The sequence below is a fragment of the Aythya ferina genome (genome assembly GCF_964211825.1).
Source record: "Aythya ferina genome assembly, chromosome: 14".
NCBI lineage: Eukaryota > Metazoa > Chordata > Aves > Anseriformes > Anatidae > Aythya > Aythya ferina.
In genome coordinates, this window is record NC_140312.1 from 15,193,731 (window position 1) to 15,210,257 (window position 16,527).

General features: G+C 37.8%; 1 protein-coding gene across 3 annotated transcripts in view; it reads left to right on the top strand.

Moving 5' to 3' along the window:
• Positions 1 to 16,527, top strand: part of SLIT3 (slit guidance ligand 3) — a 515,559-nt gene that overhangs the window by 351,350 nt on the left and 147,682 nt on the right. For all 3 annotated transcript variants that reach the window (XM_084535767.1, XM_084535765.1, XM_084535766.1), the window contains 2 exons: positions 1,556 to 1,627; positions 12,082 to 12,153. In XM_084535767.1, coding sequence (XP_084391893.1) covers positions 1,556 to 1,627; positions 12,082 to 12,153 — 144 coding nt within the window. The remainder of the gene's footprint in view (positions 1 to 1,555; positions 1,628 to 12,081; positions 12,154 to 16,527) is intronic.

The window sequence follows — 16,527 nt, forward strand, 5'->3', positions numbered from 1 at the left end:
TGCCACAGACTTGGCTGCTGTGAGCTGAGCTGAAGAACAAGCAACCTTCACCAAATGTTCTCCTTGTAGGCAGGATGCTCAGACAGAAAACACCAGTAAGTTGCAGAACAGTTGTTTCATGAGCCTTAAAAAAGAACCAAAGAAAATCCCCCTTTATGCAGCTAGATTTGAAAACAGAGGAATTAAATGATTTTTTTTTTCCAGCAGAATTTATGCCTCAAAACATGTGTAAAGTCTACTGACTTTCTGATTACCAAGTTCTTTGAGGAATGTTTATTTAGTGTCAATCTGGGATTGTCAGCATTTAACCCAGCAGACAAAAAAAAAAAAAAAAAAGATGTATACTATGAAATATTGCATTACTACAGCCACAGCCATCAATGAAAAGATTTGATACTACTGATACCAACTGTCAGTGAATGCAGCCAGGTGGCTGAAAGTTATGCCCCCAGCTAAGCACCTAGCTGTACTGATTGACAGACCGATTGGTTTGCAGTGACAGTCGTGATAAGGCACCTAATTCTGAACGGTGTCCCAAGCATTAGTAAATTTGGTTCCATATATAAAAAAAATAAAAAAGTGCAGTCTGTATTTGATCTCTATATACATGGTTGGTTGTGATTAAAATTGAAAGTTGTTTTGATTTGTTTTGGTTTTTCAAACCAGCAACTCACTTTCCCTAGCAAATTACAGCATTGTATAACTGAATTCCACTTCCATCATAGCTAGAATATTGGTGGAGTCTCACTGGGGCTCCCAGCAGCAGGCAGCAACATGTTGACTGCCCCCCACAATGCCACTGGCTTCAGAGGTTCATGGGTCCTTTCAAATGCTCTAGTGTTCTCCTTTGCATCTGAAAATCTGGGCAGCACTGCCATTGCTGCATCAGTCCTCTTCTCTCCTACTGCACCAGATCATGGTCATGGCAGATTTTTGTACTGTTTCTTTTCTCCAGGCCATTACAACCCAAACATCACTGGTACAGGGCTGAGCTCTGTGACACGGGCACCTGCCTCTGTGTCTGTGCCTCTCCTCATCTTATCTATGATTTCACTTAAAATCAAAATACAGTCATCTATGTTTTTAAGTTAGACTTTCATCCCCACATTTAAACGTTCAAACATTCTTTGAACTTTGGTACAGCCTGCCCCTCATGCCTGAGGGAGAGCTTGCAAAGAGTCGCAATGTTATTAATAGTTCTTAAGATGGTTTTACCAATAGGTTTTATTCATTCGGCTACCTCACTGTTGTTGTTCAAAGTTTTTCATAAAACTTTTATTTGTTTGACTGTTCATAACATTATCAACAGGAGAGCTGCAACATGTTGAGGCTTCAGCCTGTCATACTGACTGATGTTTTCTGATTGTTCCTGGAACTTGCATATCTGTGTTCTTACGTGGTTTGTAATTTCTCTGAGGTAGTATAGTCTTTTAGTTCCATTTTTGTACCAAGTATATTCTTCCAAAACACCACAGTTATAAAAGTATTCAAGCAAAACTATTTTCATCAAATTTGAATTTACAAATATTCTTTTAATCCCCTCTTCTCTTTACAGAGACATCAGCAAGAATCAAATATCTGACATTGCACCTGATGCATTCAAAGGCTTGAAATCTCTCATTTCATTGTAAGTAGAAAATAGAGCTGAATGAGTATTTGGGGAGAGCTTGCATGTAAGAGAAATAAAAATGATAATGTGCTGTCTGGGAGAACTTATGTTTCTGTGAGCAAATGCCAACTTGCATGAAGAATCTAATCTTTTGAAAATGAAAAACTGATCATGAAGGCTAGGAGAAGGAACTGTTTGCACATCTCTATGATTTTTTTTTAATAGTTGAACACCCCCAAGGTGCATTAATTCATCTACTGTACTTGTGTACCTGCAGGCTAATCCATGCCCCCCCAACTCGTCATGGCACAGAAAAAAGCGTATCACAGCTCAAATGTGTTTGATGATATTAATCAGGGTACAGAACCAAGATTGCACTTTTGTGTTTTTTCTGTTACAGTTTTTTTTCAAACTAGCTAGGGAAAAACCTGAGCTCTTAAGAAAAAAGGTTATATTTCTTAGCTGTAATTACTACTTTATTAAGCTGGAAAGGGACTAAAATATTACTTCATACAGAAGCTAAAATGAAGGTAGGATCTCTTGACAACCACTCGTTTCTCTTTATAGAGCACAGAAACTGTTTGTAATACCAAGCTGAATTCAAATGCAGTGATATTTCAACCTAGCTATTCACAGCACTATTAAAACAGTGAAGCTTTTAGTTGGTGAAACAGAGCAATACAAGGTCAGAAGCTGCACTTGGAGAACGAACAAGAACAGAGTGTTGGAAAAGAGGCCTAGGTGGAGACAAGAGGGTAAACTCAATTGTGCTGATATTTAACTCCATTAATTTTAAAGACAGTTTTAAAACGTTTGGCTCATTCATATAACAGACCATCGTTTTTAAGGCTGTAGTTTATTTCTAAAAGCTACCGTAGTGTTATTCTCTGAATGCTGGGTAGTTCTGACAACCTATATAACTTGTTGTCTAGATCTACTATTAGAAGGCTGCTTGGTATTAAACTTGTATTGCAGGAAACTTTGAGGCAGGATGCAGAAGGATGGGCGTTTCATTGTGCCCGGAATCCAGCTGGGAGAATGCCAGAAATATATATTAAGTGTTGCTAGCCTTTGTCAAAGAGTTAGAGCACTTTTATTCAACCTACTGTGGAAATGATCAAATCCCTCAATGCTGTCTGGAAATGATTCAGTAAGAGAATGACATTTACTGAACACTACAGTTTTGGCATTGGATGAAACTACTGCTGGTGCTGCAATGCTACAGCTTTCTCATCTTGGCAAAGCCAGGTAGGAGCAAGCTGGACAGGCAAGACACTTCCACTGGGGTTGACTTCCCAAATCAGAAGTTCTTCAGGTTTAGCTACAAGTAATTCAGATACCCCCAGGTGGCCCCAAGAGTGGGACAGAATACATTAGATTGGAGAGAGAGGAAATGAGAGTATAAAATGGGCAGGAAGTTATAAACTTACAACTTGCACACAGAAGCAAGTGAAATGACTATATTCTCTGTCTGGTCATCCAAAACTGTGTTTTCATTAAATGAGGTCAAACTGGTTTAAGTGTTTATACCCTGGTGGTTAGAGGAGTGCTGAAGTCAATTACAAGGAGGTTACAAGGAGGAAGAGGGAGGGCAGAGAGATGAGATGCAGCAGAGTAAGGACTAAAGTAAGGAAACTGCATCTGAATAGTCTTGCCTTTGTTCAGTGTTTGTCTCTGCTTCAGTTTCCTTCTACCTCAGCGAAACAGAGCTGTTGTAACAAGCAGTCCATTTCTATTCTCTTTGGCAGGCTGGTTTCTAGGATAGTATTAACTCCAGCCTTGAATTTGTTAACCTCTTTCAGTAGGCATGCTGTAGGCATGCTGACATTGTGCTTGCCATTGGCTTTTACTTTCTTTTGGAAGGCTTCACTCTCGCTGTTCATTGCAGGTAGGTCTTACAAATGTTCTCCTTGTGGCTGATAGGAAAGAGGTAGTTTAGTTCCCTGCTCTTTCACATAGGCTTCTGGCAGGTTCTTCCCCGACAGTCACTTTACTAGTTGTTTCAGTTTCTGAGCTGTAGATATGTTCATGGAGGAAGGTAATTTGCTGTTCTGCAGGATCTGGGCTTCTCTGGAGAAAGCTCCCCTAACTCTGTCATAGCCCTTCACAGAACTAGAGGATCTAGTTGCATTTTCATCTGATCTCTGCTATAGCCACCAGTCCAGTTCTGTCAGCTACTGGAAGACAATTGCAAGAGTAGATGACTCCTTTGAAGTGCCAGCCCTCCAAGTGAAACTGCCAAAGGGGAAAGAACAAGGAGGTAGAAGTGAAGAAAGACAGTTTGCTTACTAGAGTTTTCTCTTTTAAGTGGTGTTTTTGAGCCTGAGGCCCCAATAACTTTAGTCAGCTGCATGCCCTGAAGGAATGATGCTCTGCATACAATGCTTTAGCTCAGCTGAGAGTAACTTTTTTTGTTTTTTTTTTGTGTATGTAAGTCAAATGTGATCGGTGGCATACATTTTAATGAGACACCATTGAGGTTTTATTCATGCACAGAGCAACTGGATTTTTCAGCTTGCTGAGTTAAAAGCAAGATTTTTCAGCTTGCTGAGTAAAGGAGGGGAAAATATTAATTGACAAATGAAAGTAACCAACTTTGTTACATTAAAAATAAGGTAATGCTGTACTGCCTATAATCAATCCTTGCTTTTTTTTTTTTCCTGCATTATTCCCATTTTCAGCTCCTCCCTTTAGTCCCTGCTTGCGTGCAATTGCAATGCTCCCTATGGGTCCAGGAGAGTGAAAGTGCTTGTCTGGAAGATGGCCAAAATTTTTAGTCTAGCTGACTAGTGGAGGCTTGTATATAGTGGGTTCTTGCTCTACTTTCTGAAGTTAACTTCGTTTAGTGTTTCCAAGCAGAATTGTTTCTTGGAGTACTCTGCCTATTGTTCTTAGGCAGAGATGAAAGAAAAAAAAAAAGGCATATTATAGTTTCAATAATTGTAATATATTATTACAGAAGTGGCTTCCTCCAAAATATATATATAACTTAAATCTTTTAAATATGCTAAATGATCCATGTTCTAGTAAGTCCTAGAAGGTCATAAGTTCTTATTTTAAATCCATATATTTTCTCTATCAGGAAGTCCAACTATGGGAGTCAAACAGGTCACAAAATATTAACATTTTTAAAAGCCATTTCTACCTTGGGTTTTTTCTGCACTTAACAAAAGAAAGTCAAGCTTATTCTTGTAAGGAACCAGGACCTCTCTGTGTCCACTTTTCATTGGGTTTTGTTCCCTTATATGTACAACAGTTCTCTGGAATTATAAATTTCTACTCCATATTTCTTCTTAGAAACATTTGGAGATGTATTTTTTTTCTTCTTCTTTAAGAATGTTTTAATTCTTCCTAGAGTCTTCTGTCTTTTTACTCCCTCCCTCCCACCCCCGCCCCGTTGTGTCCCATGTTGGCTGTGCTCTGAGGTCAGCCATGCATCTTTTCTGCAGATTTAATTCTGTTACCATGTCTGAAGTTCTCTTCCAATAGTTAGACACTAGGGTTTTTATCCTTAGCATATTTTTGGTATGAACTAAACTTCAAACCTGTTTCTGGACAAAACCGAAGGCACAGGAAGATCCAGACTCTGATGTGGTCTAGTTTTGAGAGAACAGAGCTGTGGTGCTTGCTGTAAGGCTATTGAGATCCAGACATAGAAAAGAATGTCTTCCATCTTCAAGATGCTACTGTGTGATTCAGGAGAAAAAATTTCTGTTGTGTGGCTCCTATGGCAGCTGTTAGAAAAATATCCTTTGTTTCTTCTATACCAAAATCCCCCTTCTTGAAAAAGTGAAAATATTTATCCATCTCAAAGAGAAGATGCAAGGAGGTATACATTGAAGGCCGTAAGCTGTAGTGATACTGCAGTATTTTGAACCATATGAAATATGCAAGATGAGAACCAAATCATTGGAAAAATTCAAATCTTAAAAACAGTAAGCAGCACAGCTGCAAGTGAGCCATGCTAATATTACACAGCTTTTGTGTTGTAAGACTTGTGTGTTGCTGTCTAATACTTCTTTCCATACAAACATGGGAGCAAATAGTATCATTGCACTGAGGAGCATGACAGAATCAACCAATTGCAAAAGAATGCATTATCTTAATTTTAAGCAAAAGATTGAGAAATGCTCTATTTGTATTGCATTTGATTTGCAGGTTACATGGTTAAGAATTCCACTTTGCTGGAGTGGAGGTAGTTAATAACTCAGTGCAGGACATGGAGCTGAGTTATAGATAGTTTCATGTTTCAAGACTGCTGCACGAAGTAAACTAATTTTTCATTTAATCAACTCCAAATCAGTCTGCAATATCAGCAAGAGGATACTATCTGCATTTGGTTATTGTTAATGGCATCAAAGATAAACATTATTCTCAGGGTCAGTAAACTTCCCACAAGTATACATTTGGAAGGCCATATCCAGACTATCTGGGGACATTTTATGTGATATGACAAAATAGTCTAAGCCTTCGGTGTGTTAAACTGTGAATGAATAAATTTCAGATCACCGCAGAGGGAGAATTCCGTTGCTTTAGTTCATGTACTGAATTAAGCTCGTGAACGATTTAAAAGCTGAGATCAGTCTGGGCACAAAGACAAGAGACTGCTTAGATTTTGATACAGCAGCCCCGTTCAGACAATCATCTCCTGGGTGATGTATGTGGTGTCATTCATGGTGATTTGAAATCTGCAATAAAATACTGTCTATTGCGATAACTGCCAAACTTATTTTAAGGTAACAAATTGCTTTGGATAGTTTTACTGTGATTTATTTAGCCTAACTTGTTATGAAGAAATATGAAATAGTGCAGGAAAAAAAATCATGTCTAAGTTTCTTTCAGATATTAGAAATTTATTGCTGTTTTTTACCCCTATCAATTCCTCCTCTTTTGAAAACGTGAATTCTTATTGAGCCTGTGCCATTGGATGCAGCTTGGGAAATATAATTCTTCCTAGCAAGGATTGTTTTCACAGTCTGAAGGAAAGTTAAAAGCATTTTGAGGACTGAAAAAGACATTGCATAAAGTCAAAATTTGACACTTCAGTAAGAATGTGTGAGCCAAGCCAAAATAAAGGAACAGTTAGCTGGAAACCATATGGTTTAGAGTAAGGGATTCTGTCTTGGGCTTTCATACCCCAAAACAGCTCTGAGTTAACTTCCAGGGAAAGAGCTCCGTATTCTGGAGTCGGACTTAACCAAGCAGCTAAGTCACAACTACCTTTGCAAGTATGATATGCCAAGGAACTGTAAAATAAGGACAGCACAGCAATAACTGTTTCAGACACTTAGAAGAAGGTATGCTAAGCTTAAGTGCATATGAAAGGCTGTGTGTTTGTAAAGCCTGCAAATTCCTTAAGTTCAAAACTGTCCAAGAGGTCAGAATGTCTAGGGACTGTGAAGAATGACTGAGACTTTTACGTTTCAAGACCCTGAGGCTGAAGGGCTCTCAGATACTTTCTCACGTGAGATAACGTACTTGTTGCTAGGTATGAAGCAATGCCTCCTTTGTCTGATGTAGTCCAAGCTTTTAGATGAAGCAATGCAGTGACAGTTCCTACTGTTTAATCTTCATATTTAACTACTTAGAACATCAGTTGGATTAATCTGCAAAACTTGAAATTTAATTGTAACAATTAATTTTGAATTGGAAATTTCATAGTTAGTGGTGTATTGGAATAGATACAATTTATATTGGGATATAAAAGTGCAATGCCACAATTGGGGTGAATAATCATAATGGCTTGTTATGGTTTTAATATGCTTATATCCTTTCTTACTGCAGATCCATAGTAACTTTATAGAGGGGATGGGTGAGTTTTTTGAAAATGCAGTAGGTGTTGTACTTCAGCTTTCTGAGTAAACACGTATCTGCCAGCACAATTTCCTACCAAATCCTAATCTCCCCTCCTCTTTCCTGGCATAAAATGTGAACCTTTTGGCCAATTGCAGCTGAAATTGTTGCGGAGGAGCTCTCAGTGATGATAAACTCCCACAGGCTCTGTCCAAGTAGGCAGCTGGGGGAGGAAAAGTCTTAGTGTAATCCTTGGGGAAGCTGTGAGTGTTTGGGCACTACAGATTCCAGATAGGAACTCAAGCATCATAACTTATCTTACACACAGAACTGCACATTTTAATTTAATGAGCGGTAAAAGAAAGGTTTACAAGTCATTCCTTGTCCCAGTTCTCTTAATTGAAAGCAACTAGTTGAACTGGGAAAAAAAAAAAAAAAAAAAAAAAAAAAAGTCCCATTTTTAGAGCACTTTTTGTAAAAAGCTGAATATAACTGGATTTTCAGCAAACACAGCCTCTTCAGCTAACTAGGGTGCTTCTTCCAGGCACCCACTCTGATGCTTGCAGTGCAGCCAGGGGGCTGCACTCCATCTGCTTTGGCCTTCCCAGGGTTTGGAAGGTTGATGGCAGCCTGAAAACTGCTGTGAGTTGCGAGCCAATCTGCCAGGTGCTTTTGAAGAACAGCAGTTTGTGGTTTGGGGCCATGCTGAAAGCATTTAGCTGTGAAGTGACAAGCTGATGGCTCTGCATGCTACTGAGAATACGACCCCCTCATGGCTCAGCTGCACCTATGCCGTAACGGCAACCTGCTGATGTTAGAAAAGCCACCTGCAAAAAAACTGAGCGAAGTTTGCTTGAGTTAAACATGCAGTGAGGGATCCCCCATGCTGGTCGTTAAGTATTAAATGTACCTGCCTTGTGGAAAAGACAAGAATAACATTTATGCACTGGCGAGTCTGATGTGTTTACACATTTTTGTGACTGTTTTCCCCCTTCAGACTGGTTTCCACCATTGTAAAGGATGCTTCCAGGTGGAGTGCGAAAAGATAGAAAGGAATGATAAGAAAAAGGAGATCTCACAGTCTCTCAATTTATTTTGGCTCAGCCTTTATTTCCTACTTTCAAGTTTAGCATTGTGAATATAGAATTAAGGAATAGCTGACTTTTTTCCCCAAAGAGCACATCATGTTTAGAGCTTTATCTTCTCCACCTGATAGTAAATGACATTTGTCAGAGCTGTGGCTAATTTGATCTTCCACCAAAGTTGAGAAGGCAATCAACAATCAGGAGCACAGAATGAACATTTTAGTATTTTTTTAACATTCTGATAAATGTCATTCTGATTCACTGATTGTCTGTTGACAGCAGTTACTAAACTGATTTCTGTTACATATTAACTTTATTCATGCAGCTTTAATAAAAATATTTTGCGTCTAAATTTCAGATGCTCAAGGATAGGAGAGTTACGTTTCCATGCCAAGCTTGCGCAACAGCTGATAAACCTGCATATCCTGCTAAATATAACCAAAATGCACAAGGAATGCAAGTGTATGTGCATTTTCAGAACTCATAATAACCTAAACAAATCTTCTAAAATTTATCTCTGGTGGTAAGAGCACTGGAGATTTAAATAGAAGTTCTTAACTGACTGGATTAGTTCCCTGCTATATGCCCTTATCAAGTTAGTGTTTTGTCTGGTTTGGTTTGGTTGGTTTGGTTTGTGCTGGTTTTTTTGTTTGTTTTTGTTTTTTGCAGCCCCCCTCTTTTCCCTCTCATGTCCCCTCCCAAAGCTGCTGTTCCAGAAACATTGCAGTGTTTGCCTCTGAGATAGGCAGAAGGACAGGACACAGAGGACAGTGGCTGCACTAATGGGGTGTACCTAACCTGGCCGATCTTTTTGGTAGGCTGACTCACTGCATAGTACAATCTTGGAGTGCTGCAGTTGGTACATTCAGAACAAAAGCATCTTGAATCAAGGACCTGCCCGTTGTTCACAACTGTGGGGACGAGTATGTTTTCCTATCTTAAATAGAAATAATGAGAGCTCTGAGTAGAGTAAAAGTTTATATGCTTTCTATTAGAGTAAATAGAAATAAGTAACTCAACAACTGAGATGCAAGCTATTATGCATCTCCCCTCCTCTTTGCTTCTTTCTGTAGGACCAAACGTTTGACTTCAGCTCTGGCATGGCAGGCAGACAGTGGCATTAGCTAATTTGGCTCTGTGTAGTGCTGAACATGAATATGAATTAGAGACAAGTGCCTGAGCTCTCATACTGACTTTTGTTTAGCTGTTAATTTGTTCGAATGCTAATGTGCCACAAGCACAGAAGACCAATTAGGTTTGAAACTGCTTATTTTCTTTTCATAGCTTCTAAAATTTGAAGCTTTATTTCATTTTAGAAGTTCATTTAATGAGTTTTATTTAGTTCAAAATAATAAACAGGCTGTATAAACACATCCAAGGTTTCAAATTCAGTGGAACTCAGCATTATGACCTCCCTACTTTTAACTAAGTAAATGAAAAATTGCACCAACTGGAGTTAGAGTTTGATATTTGTATTTAGTAGTACCATAACTAACAACTAGGTACAAATATTGAGATTTCTCTAAGGTTTTATTTTACATCAGTGTTTACTATCTCTACTGCCATAATAACCCTTAGTGTGGTGGTGGGATTTTTTCCTTCTTTCCACAGGCATTCGTAAAGGTTAGGTTCGGAAATCTTCCTTCTATTCTGTAGTATTATGCATTACCGATCAGCTGTGATTATCCTGCTACTTCACAGAACTGAAATGTTCGCGCAGCCTCAGGAAGCTTGTCATCTAAACTTTGTGTGTAGGTGATGCACTTGCTAAACAAATACTGTTTGTAAAAAATGGAAACTGAAATAGAAGTATGCTAGATTCTGTAGGCACTAACTTCATGTTTTAACTTTATTTATTATTATTATTGTTATCGTTATTGTTATTGTTGTTGTTATTATTATTATTTATGTACTTATTATTTATGTATTTTATTTATTATTGTTACATACTTTATTTTCAAATGAAATTAGGAAAAATAATTTAATGGTACTGGCGTTCATTACTCACAAAACCCATTAACTGTAACAGTACATTAAAAACCAGCTTCCTGATTCTGCAATAGACAGAAATTATCTTGTTTGTTTAGAGAAAATACAATGCTATGATCATTAGTTTCTTGGGTAGAAGTTCAGATCCTTCTAAACTGCAAAAAACATGAAAAATGAAGTTTCAAGTTTAGAATTTCATATCTAAGTTGTGTTGTTTTATTTAGATTCATTGTATTTATGCTCAGGAATGAGCTGATCTGGGAACTCTCCCACAGAGGTGATATACTTCCAATGACTGATGAAGAGCAAACTGAAGTGGCCGTATTCTGGGAAGGCCAGAGAGTATTGTAAATGGCCCATCATGCTAAGTGTTTGTTTTTCAGTGTGTTCAACTCGCCATAATAATTTAAATGTTGAAAGATGGGGTAAACCAGGATTTCAGCCAGCATACAAGCCTCACATGGTTGTTTGATTCATTGCATGTTATTCCACATTAAAAAGTCAGGGAATGAACCACTTCAGCACGAGCAGCACAGCTTTCGTTTATGACTAGGCTGGTTTATAACCATTTACCGTGTCCAATACAGAGCTCAGAATTAAATAAATATTGTTTACCCCAGTTTGAAGTCTATTAAAATGTTTAGGTACGGGATAAAATTTTCAGAGGGAGCCTAGTCATCTTCTCTCTTACCAGCTCCTAACTCAAATTCTGGTTTTTACAAATTTTACCAGCTTATAGAAATCACATGAGTAAATGATTGAAATTAAAGTGTTCTGGTCGTACATGATTTTGTTTTGATCCCTAGGTAGCGCATTTTATTATACTGCCAGTTTTGTCTGTTTTACTTCGAGTTCAGTTTCTGATGATAGTATATCTGCTATTTTCCATTTTAAAAAATGAAATACTTTGAATTTTAAAACTGAATTGTAGGTATCAGTATATATTTATGGTTGAATAAATGGAAGCTTTTACAGTGACTCCTTCTTGTGTTAGTAGTTCTTTATTAATTTTTTTATAAGCAACCTATACCTAAAATTATTTTTGAGTTTCCAAAATCTATCATTATTCCCAGTTCAGGCTATTTTTATTTTTTATGTATATTAGCTAGCTGAAGTTGTAGTAGCAGCTGGTGAAGCCATAATATTTTACCCAGTGATGCCTCTGTCACATTTCATGCAAATTGTTGTATCTTAAGAGGGACAGTTACATGGAATTTTATCTACAACTAGCTTGTGCTTCTTGGCTTTTAAATTCACTATCACTGAGCTGTTTTTGCGTCAGGCAATGTGCCTTTCAATGGTTAAAATACTTCTAAAAAAGGTGAAAAAAAACCTTGACAGAATGAAAAATATTTTAGATACAATTTTTGGATGATGTCCAGTTTCTACATTAGAAATGCTTTCCAACACCAGACGAAGCCTGAATCATAACGACTCATTTAATACCATGTGCTCTCTGAAAAGAAAATGAGATCAGTAGTTAAATGAAATGCCCACAGATCCTGGGCATGGTGCACAAGATCAATAAAGGTGATAATGCAGAGACGGGAGGACACTAAACTGGTCTGTTATTTAAGATTTATTTTGTCTTCCCATATCTTTCAGAGTGCTCTATGGAAACAAGATCACAGAGATTCCCCAGGGACTTTTTGATGATCTTGTGTCTCTGCAGCTGCTGTAAGTATGATCCTTTCCTCTTCTTTATTTTACATACTAACTAGATTTACTGATTTTTCAGCTTCTGACATTAATATAATCATCTTTTCCACTGAAAACTCACTGAGATGTGCTTGTCTGTTGTTTCTGTGTCAGGCAAGAGGGAGGCAAGGGCTGAAATAAAGGTAAGATGCCAACAGTTTTATAGCGCAGTGCATGTAACAGATAATAGACACAGAGAATTTAAGTGTGTGGAGGAAATGAAAGATTCAGCAAAGTCCAAGAAAGGAAATTTGGTCAGTGACTGATGTGAGGGTGGAGTTGCCATATGATTGTTTTTACACATTTAGCATTTGTGGTTGAATATCTAGATCCTTCAGGGCTACTGTGTTGCAAGTATCTGCACATGCAAGCAAAATGGCAATATGAAAGATCTATCTTATTGTTACCAGCCATGCTCAGTATTGTATCCTTTTCATGCCAACTGTGGTTTAGTTGGAGGGAGAAACCATTTCAGAATCTATTGTGTATTCAAGTATTTTGTGCCATGTGCGATTTAATACACTGTCATGATCAGGGATAAGATATACTCGTCAGTATTTATTAATGTACCATAAAAATATTTCCTAAGCCAAATGTGAAATTCCAAATTCCACTCACTCGTCTCCGTAATCACACTGGGAACCCTTAACTCCTTCAGAGAAGGAAATCAGTTACTATTTCAGCCAGTCAGCAGAGGGAGCAGATGTGAAGAACTTCTATTCCTAGCATTCTGAATATCATCTTGGGTTATGTACTCAGAGAATGTGATATATAAAACTAAGTGATTCTGGCTCATATCTCATGTCCCCCCACCCCACTCCACAAAACTCCCAAATAATAAATGAAATAAAATGTAAAATAAAAAATGTAGCTTTTTAACATGTTATTGTAAGCCTTTCGTTCTTGACACAACTAGAAATGAAAGTCCAAAATGTCATGATTAATCTTTAATGTGTGCCATTGTCTTTGAAGTACATGTAGCTGTATGCTATACAAAAATAGGTGTGGATTTTGATTATAAATCCATGAGCAAAGAGAAAGACCTAATTTGTAAAATAGTTCAAAATTGCTCTATGTTAAACAGAGGATTATTCAGGTGTGTAATTTAGCCATAAGATCTTAATTGCAAACATAGGCCATCTTATTCTAGAGAAGGACAAGCAAGAGCACATATGGTTTGGCTATGACAAACCTTGAGCTGCGATGGTAGCAAGCTGTTCATCTCCTCCTGCAGACAGCCAATTATTTTGTCTTGGCCTTTTGCACATACTTTTTCTGGCAGCTCCTTTCCTCTCCCATACCTCCCAAGTTTGTTAGTACTTCAGTGCCTTTGCGATCAGTCTGTGCACTAGGAGAAGACTGCATATTTAGGAGGGTGGTAGTTTAACATCAGTGAGAGTAATAAGCATGAAAGTGCTTAGAAGCTGGGACCTGGTGCATGTTGATAGAGCTGGCATGTTTGTCGCTGTTAAATTCATGTTGTGTTTGGTACAACAAAGATGCTGTGGGTAAAAGGAAAGCTAAAACTTTACCCGTTATTTTGATCCCTGCAAAAGAAACTATTAAAATCCAAGCTTTATCAAACTCTTGGGTTTTTGTTGTTGGTTGGTTGGTTGTGTATGTTTTTTTTCTATCTAGAAAGTATATTATGTTTACTAGTTTGAAGCAATACACAATTGCTGTTTCTAACCCAGGACTCTTTACAGATGCTGTTTCTCCAAGTAGAAAAAAAAGAAAATATCACTCAACACATGGCTCACACGTTGCCCTATAAAAATGGGGGTCTAGAGTTCTTGAATAAAGCATTAAACATGTTTCAGCCCCTTTTTCCTATAGTTCTTTTGTGCGTGTAGTGCAGGCTTTCAGTGAGTTACTTACTGGAGCCCAGATGCAGTAATTTTCCAGTGTGAATTAGCTGACAGCTTTCTGTTATGGGGACAAAATCTATATGCCAGAGAACAGTTAAAAGGTTTAACCATTTAAATATTCTCAAGCTGAGAAGATGTAAGTATGTAAATCTTGAGAGGTTGCCCTGTTTATGGGATTCCCAGAGTCCTGTGACTCCAGTGGCTTTCAGGGACTTTTGAAAGAATTTAAATATAAAGTAGCTGTTGGCAAGGTGAACATTGGGTGATTATGCACACTATTCTGATCATGACTTTGAAGCAAGTATTGTGGGATTGCTTGTAGTATTTTAACGGATACCTAAAAAATAAACAGCATTTGCTGTTTTTAGACCTGCTGTTGAACAGTTGGAAAAGTGCCCTATGATTAGATCTAATTTAGTGTTCAGTGGGCTCTAGATTGGATTTCTTCCTATTAGTCTGGAGACATACTGATAAGAAGGCTATGATTAAAGTATCCTGGTAGCCAGTATAATTTCCTAAGCTTGAGCTGGAACATTTTTGAAAATATATTGGTCTTATGGTACGGCAGCACACCCTCAGAAAAAGGGGAATGGTGGTGGGTCCTGTGTAAAAGTGTTGAGATGTTATTTAGAAGGAAAAAATACTGTGAAATTGCAGAGCAGATAATATTGTTGTTTACTGTTTTGGGTAAGACTCATCATGACCTCTCAGAAATGTCCTTATCCTTCTGTTTAAATACACTATGACACTACAGGCCCAGATGACTCCACCTTTATTCAGGCAGAATTGTTTTGTGTAAGTGCCCTACACCTACAGGCACTACCACTAATGTCAAAAATGCTGTAGCTGGGTAAAGTAATACTCAACTCAGGCATGTCAGCATCTTAAACTGTCCAATCTGTCTTTGGTGTGTGGAAAAAGAAGAATTCAGAACAAGTTTTATATGACCTGGCTAGCATTAGAATTCCTTATTTCTGTCACACAAGACAGAGGTAAGTCAATAACATATTTAGCAGAAAAGAAACCAGGCACATCTAGATATTATTTTTTGTTTTTAGTAGTATTTTTTAGTTCGAACCCTATTGGGTTATTTTAAATATTGTTTTTGAAGTCTTCATTGTTAAATAGTTAACATTCCCCATGTAAATAATCACATTATTGGATTTCTGTTAAATTGCTGATTTCACAAATCTTAATGTTTTCCTAAATACGCAATTTTAACCAACTCAAGAGCAAAGGTTACTGTGCAAGTCCAACTATACATCTGTTCTGTGGAAAAGAAGCTTTTCTTGGACCATGCCATTTTCCTTAACCTGTTTGAAGTTTCCAGGAGAGAGGATGCTAGAAAGCTACTGTAGCCTGTCCTTCATACATGCTTCTTTTCAGCAGACTGGATCAAATGTCTTCTGAGAGTTTTAGGTCAATCTGGATTTGGCAAAGGGGGGAAAATGGAATCTGATTTTTTATTTTTTTTTATAGTAAACTTTAACTTTCATTTCACTGTGCCATTAATCAGCCCAAAGTATGGAATAGAATTTGCTTAATTATCAATGCTTGTGTAAATTGTTGAATATCAGAAGGGTGGAAAGGGTTTCACCTAAAGGTGGTTTCAGCTTAAGTTTTCAAGTAAGTGCTAGCTATGGGCAATTTGAATGCCTGTTCAGGAGGCCTCAAGCTGAACTGAATCCGTCTAGAAAGTGGAATACATTTGAATGTCCTTCTCACCTGTCTTTCAGCTTTCCTGGAATGTGGACAAGCTCTTTCATGAGCCCTTGAGTTTGCCAAGCAGTCTGCCAGTCACTGCACAGGGGGCACAGCATAATGCTGTGCAGTTCTTTCTTTTTCAGCAGCGCTGTGACAGATAAACTTGACGGTTGCTCTGCTTGCTCCTAAAGGAGCAAATGTGCAGAGCCAGCCTGCAGTGAAACAGAGTCAAGTGGCTCAAGGCAGTGAGCTGTGGATAATGGGCACCAAGTTTGTTAACCAGTATTTTTCATACCTAAGTAATACACTTTCTTTTCTCCAGCCATATTAAAACAAACATTCTGGGAGCCTTTTTATTAGTTTTACATTTAATGCTTCAGAGTGCTGTGTTTTCTGGAACCGAAAGATATAAAATCTCTACTGTTTAAAGAGATTATATAGCAAAATAATATGAGTGGATGAAATCTCATTTTTCATGTCTGGCAAGTATCAGTTTTCAATAAATCCTCCTTCTTCAGGGAGCTTACTTTGCATAGTTACTAATCATACAAATGCTCAGGTGTGTTGATCCTAAATCTCATGGCTGAGATCCCCATGGTTTGCTGGACAAGCTCTGTGGGCAAGAAGAAATCCCATAGTCAACTCTGTATTGATGTTGGTTCAAGCAGATACACTGCTGATGTACATATATATTGAAAGCAGAGGTTTGTTGATGATACCTAGATTTTGACATATTGACAGATAAAATAAATTCAAAAATGGTGAAAAAATAAACTTCCAG